This window comes from Megalobrama amblycephala, linkage group LG5 (assembly GCF_018812025.1).
Source record: "Megalobrama amblycephala isolate DHTTF-2021 linkage group LG5, ASM1881202v1, whole genome shotgun sequence".
Taxonomy (NCBI): domain Eukaryota; kingdom Metazoa; phylum Chordata; class Actinopteri; order Cypriniformes; family Xenocyprididae; genus Megalobrama; species Megalobrama amblycephala.
In genome coordinates, this window is record NC_063048.1 from 35,465,351 (window position 1) to 35,471,139 (window position 5,789).

The 5,789-nt window shown below is 40.4% G+C and overlaps 1 protein-coding gene across 1 annotated transcript in view; it reads right to left on the reverse strand.

The window, feature by feature from the left end:
* Positions 1 to 409: 409 nt before the first annotated feature.
* Positions 410 to 5,789, reverse strand: part of pole2 (polymerase (DNA directed), epsilon 2) — a 9,110-nt gene continuing 3,730 nt past the window's right edge. Inside the window, exons 8-19 of the mRNA XM_048192024.1 lie at positions 5,312 to 5,368; positions 5,180 to 5,228; positions 5,025 to 5,097; positions 4,769 to 4,941; positions 4,563 to 4,652; positions 4,420 to 4,474; positions 4,268 to 4,327; positions 2,034 to 2,111; positions 1,843 to 1,951; positions 1,356 to 1,532; positions 710 to 777; positions 410 to 601 (exon numbers count right to left, since the gene is read on the reverse strand). Coding sequence (XP_048047981.1) covers positions 583 to 601; positions 710 to 777; positions 1,356 to 1,532; positions 1,843 to 1,951; positions 2,034 to 2,111; positions 4,268 to 4,327; positions 4,420 to 4,474; positions 4,563 to 4,652; positions 4,769 to 4,941; positions 5,025 to 5,097; positions 5,180 to 5,228; positions 5,312 to 5,368 — 1,008 coding nt within the window. The 3' untranslated portion in view covers positions 410 to 582. The remainder of the gene's footprint in view (positions 602 to 709; positions 778 to 1,355; positions 1,533 to 1,842; positions 1,952 to 2,033; positions 2,112 to 4,267; positions 4,328 to 4,419; positions 4,475 to 4,562; positions 4,653 to 4,768; positions 4,942 to 5,024; positions 5,098 to 5,179; positions 5,229 to 5,311; positions 5,369 to 5,789) is intronic.

Genomic DNA, 5,789 nt, shown 5'->3' on the forward strand with positions numbered 1-5,789 from the left:
GTGGTTGTGGATTTCCTGGAAAACATGCATTCTGAGGCATATTTGAATTTCTGCTAAAGGGCGCCCTCTGGCATCCAGTATGAAATAAACGTGTTTAATGTTCACTCCATCCTATTCTGGGTAAAAATAGGAAAAAAAATAATCCTTCTCTCTAAAGAAATTTGTGGGGAAAAAAATGTTTTTTTTCCAGTGTACAGAAGTTTATATTTTCACGGTGTATGCATAAGCAGCACATATTTCATATTAAATAGGATAGATTATGATTCACATTTAAATGCTCCCAAGACTTCATATCTATACTAGAGACTGTATATGCGATTATGAACAAACTAAGACTTTATGAACATCTGCACAGATATAATCTCTATCTAAGTTAAAGATACGAGTCTGTAATGAATCCCACAACAACCACATTTTGTCTATATTTATTTTACTTTAAAAGTGCATCAACATAATCAAATCAAACAATAACCATATGAAATTGACGTAAAAGAAAGCTACATTTTAAAGACTGCAATGGAAATAACAACAAAATTAAAAACATGAAGCACATCTGTCTGATTTTCCACGGTTTCTTCTGGTTTAAAGCCCTTGTAATTTGCTGTAAAGGGAACAATGAGAAATACGAGGGTTTATTTTCAAAGCACAGTGTCTTTAAATGTGTAAATGTTAATGGAGAGGGTGTTGATGGCATTATTGATAATCATACCTGTCCTCCACTGTTCTGTTGGACGGATAGTAAACTTTAAAGGAGAATCCACTTTTTGGAAAAGAACCCTGAAAGAGTAAGACAGCAACAGGTTTCACATCTAACCCACCGAATCGATGATCAGTCAGCATCAGTCCACACACACACACACACACACACACACACTCACTCACGCACACACACACACACACACACACACACACACACACACACTCACTCACGCACGCACGCACGCACGCACTCACACACACACACACACACACACACACACACACACACACTCACGCACTCACGCACGCACGCACGCACGCACGCACACACACACTCACACACACTCACACACGCACGCACGCACGCACTCACACACTCACACACACACACACGCACTCACGCACGCACGCACGCACGCACACACTCACACACACACACTCACACACACACACACACGCACTCACGCACGCACGCACGCACACACACACTCACGCACACACGCACACTCACACACACACACACACACGCACTCACGCACGCACGCACGCACACACGCACTCACGCACACACGCACACACTCACACACACGCACGCACACGCACGCACACGCACGCACGCACACACACACACAATGCCTTATATATGGCTTGAGTACCGGGTTGATGCACAGGCAGTCTGTGTTGGATACGTTGAAGGGGTCGTATTTGTCAGCGAAGACAATGACATCAGGCACGGGATAAACACGTAAGGCGTAATCATACGCCCAGTACACTGGACACACGTAGAGCGGGAGCGGCGTCAGGTGACCTTGTGACAGGATGGTTTTCACAAACTGTTGAACAAATGCAAAATTAACTTTCTGCATGTGGCAGGCAATTTAGAGTACAATCTTTAAGAAAGCTTAATAACCTAAAGGTTTGAATGAAACTTGAATGATCCAAAAATTGGTCGTTCCAAACCCATAAAACTTTCATTAATCTTGGGAACAAATATAATAAAGATCTTTTTGATGAAATCTGAGACTCAAAAAGATGTTTCAAAAAGTTCATAATGAGAAACTAATCCACATGAATCGAGTGGTTTAGTCCAAATTTTCTGAAGAGACTCCATCGCACGGATTCACATATAAAGCTCTGGCTCACATGGGAAGGGATATCCAGGTTGCTGCTGGGGAGTCGGACGCAGTTTCGGCACATCTTGTTGACGAGGTCTTCTCGAATCACCACCATCTCTTGACTGCAGTACTGTATCCTGACACATAATCATAGAATAATACGAATGAAGAGCACCAGTGATGAATGACACATCAGTCGTGACTCAGAGCGGCGTGTACCTGCAGGGGTTGGTGGTGAAGACGGAGAACGGCACGCGCTGTCTGAACTCCTCTGTGATGTGCTCGGCCAACGGAGGTCTGTCAGCGGAAAGAGATTTTACACTTCGACTGCTTATTCATTCGTTCAACGAAGGCGATTGATTCAAACACAAATGAAGAAGGTTCAGCATGTGATGATGATGGAAACACTGGTCCTAACTAGGCATGTGACGGTTTCAAATGTTCACGTTGTGATAATTGCTGAAGCTCTTATCACGGTATACGGTATTATCACGATATATAAGTTGCAAAATAAAGTGTTGTCAGTATAACAGGTTTAAAAACTCTTTGTAATAACAAAAAAACTCTGAATGTTTAAATACAATAATACAATACACAAAAATAAATAAAGTAACATTTTCAAACAGTGCAAAAGAATTAGGCTATAAAGAACAACTTTACAATAAGCTCTCATTATTTAATGCATTAACTCAGATTGAGCAACAGCTACATTTGTTACAGAAAGTGTTATTTTTTGTTAATGTTATTTAAGAAACACAACTGATCATTGTTAGTTTGATCTCAGGTCCATTAAATAAGTTCTTTTGATTTTAGTAATGTTATTAAACAGTAACTAAGAATAATTAATGCTTTATACGTATTTTTCATTGTCAGTTTGGTAATAATGAATTAACATGTTAACTAATGAAGCCGTATGTCTCAAAGTTTTACTGAACAATAACACATAATCAGAACATTTCTAATCATTAGGGCATGTTGTGGTCCAGATTAAAATATAAAAATGTTTAAGTTTGAAAATAAATAGCCTATTAAGTCTTTAAGTATGAAGTATTTGGTGCTGTGATGAACAACATTGAGATTTTTGTTTGTTTATTAAGTTTTTACACCATGTTAGCATCATGGCTATTTACATGGCAAAAGAGGTCAGTATCATCCATAAAATTTACATTATATAAAGCATTTCAACTTAACATAAGACAGAAAATCTAAAATATTTTCAGGTGGTACATTTTCAAATATTCCATGCAAACATGTTTCTGAATAAAAGCGTTTTCTAGCAACATCATAAAAATTACAATTTAACAGAATATGCTTGATAGTCAAAGGAACTTTACATGAAAGACATAGAGGAGGAACTTCGCCTATTAATAAAAACCCATGGGTAAGTCTTGAGTGCCCCAGTCTACACCTAGTAAAGACAACTTGATCATGTCTTGATTTGAAGTTATGGAAGATACTTCTTTTTATACTAGGGTTTATTTCGTACAGCTTGTTATTTTTATTTTCATCCCATTCTTTCTGCCACTTATTAGTTATATATAAGTTAATAACTGGTTTAAAATCAGAAGGTGGTATTTGACAGTCAGATATTTCCAGGTCAAGTGCAGCCCTGGCAGCCACATCCGCTCTCTCATTACCAGTAAGTCCAATGTGACTTGGAACCCAGCAAAAAATAATATTAAATTTATCCTTCTTTAAAAGATCAAATTTGATTAAGATTTCGACAATTATGGGATGATCAGTTTTTAGAGATTCAAGTGCTTGAAGACATGATCTTGAGTCAGAGGCAATTAAAAAGTCCCGTTCTTGACCCTTCTCAATATTTTCCAGAACCAGAAGTATTGCTCGAGCCTCAGCTGTGAAAATAGAGCCTTGGTCCGGAATTCGAATAGCATATTGTTGATCTATCACTGCTGCTGCTGATACACTATTATTAGTCTTTGATTCATCCGTGAATGCAGTTTTATATAGTGGAAATGAAGACCTTAGCTCTAAGAATTTCTGTTGGTATTCAGTTGGATGAGTTTCTGTCTTTTTGTGCTGATTCAACAACATTGAGATAAAAAAAATTGAATGGGTGTTTGAAGCATTTTAAAAACTTTGTTTCCGGGGTAACCGCTGCATTTCTGCTGTTCCATCAGCGCCCTCCGCTGTCAGAGAGTGAACGTGCACTTTCATTCAGCGCGTCTCCTTCCCGTCATGTGCTTCTCGTGCACTTTGGGCTTGTTTACATCTGAGCGCGTGTTCTTTTGACACAGAATACAGCGGTGTCGTGCATTTTATACGGTTGATGGGGAAAGTATTCTTAAATGCATTATAAAAACGTTAATAACTGGTAATAAATTATTATTTATGGTATTTTGAAATGCCCACGATAACAATATCGTGCATATTCATTATCGTGATATATCGCATTACCGAATATCAGCACATGTCTAGTCCTAACATTATACCTGGGTAAGACATTGCCGGGCCCGGGGTCTTCTGGTCCGGGAACAAACACAAAACGACTGCTGCAAAAACACATTCAGAGGGAGTCAGTCGGACTCAGTACGTCATCAAGCTTTCACGTGTCACAGTTTCAGGTTTAATTAAAATGTCTTACCTGTTGTGAATGCTGGGAAATTCACAAATCAGATCAGCAAGAGCTTTAAAGGAATCTGAAAACAACATTGTTACACTGTGAACACTTTGTTTTCCTTTAAAAGGTGATTGTGCAACAGCAAAAGCTCTGAAGAGATGGCCAACCTTTGAGTGTTCGGAGCTGGTTCCTGCCGTAAGGAGCGGAGGAGAAATTCCCACAAAATATGAAGCAGGTGGGCGGCATGGCAGAGTAGCCTGCAACGATTTATCTCAGTCAGTCGCACACATTCACATTCACGAAGGTGTTTTACAGCAGACACTGCGATTATGCTAATAACGATGCCGTCAAAATGATCCGAGAGAATCCGAACCTGAGAACATGGTGTGGATCTTCTCCAGAACCTCCACACTGTCCAGCCACACGTCCGACACCATCACAAACATGGCGTCTTCATTCTCCTCCTCCAGCTGCTTGAGTTTGGCTGACGCTTTGACCGCAGTGGTGGACGGCCCACCAAAGAAGTTTATATTGCCATAATACGCCCTGTGTGTAGACGAGAAAACACCGTGAGAGGATGTAGAGCGACGTCAGCTGACCAGTCTCAGTGAACAACAGCTAAAGCACACCTGGTGAACGAAGAGGGTTCTGTGGGCGGGAACCCAAAAGCGTTGACATGGAAGACAGAATCCTCGTACCATCCTGTGAACGCAGACAGAGCATGTGATTATAGAGATCCAGATCAGGGTCAGGAGTTTCAGACGGCAGAGGAAGAGAGACGCACCCTCAGCCAGAACGAAGCAGGACTCGGTGTAAAGCCCGCTGTGAAACTGGTATGATGAGCGTTAAGGAACAAACTCGAGACATTCTCTGAGACAGAAGCTCATCTGCTTCATGATAAACACAGGAAGGATATTGCCTTTGATAGATTCAGCTGCACTGTGCCACTGAGGTCCTCCAGGTAGAACTTGCCCTGAAAGTACAAGAGAATATATCAACATAAAAACCTGGAGGTGTTTTGTGTTTTCTCTCGCTCAAAGAAAGGGTGTAATCTATACAGATGCAACATTCAATCAAACAACACTCATATACTACCACTGTTGTTGTCATTTCGGCCACGTTTAAATGGGTCACACCAGTGACATCACCTGAGAAGTTAAAAGCAAAAAGGCTGGAAGGTGCTGCTCATTCAAACATGTGCGTTTCAGACTAACATTTGAGAGCAGCGGCGGCGCTGGTGCCAGGAAGTTCTTCAGAAGGTGGCGCTGGGATTTTTTTTTTTAATCATAAAGGTAATTTAATCATATTACTATTGTTCTGCATTAATAAGCGCAGTTATTAATAATATTACATGTTTATTCTTTGGAAATGTGACAGTAAAGCACTGATCTTGA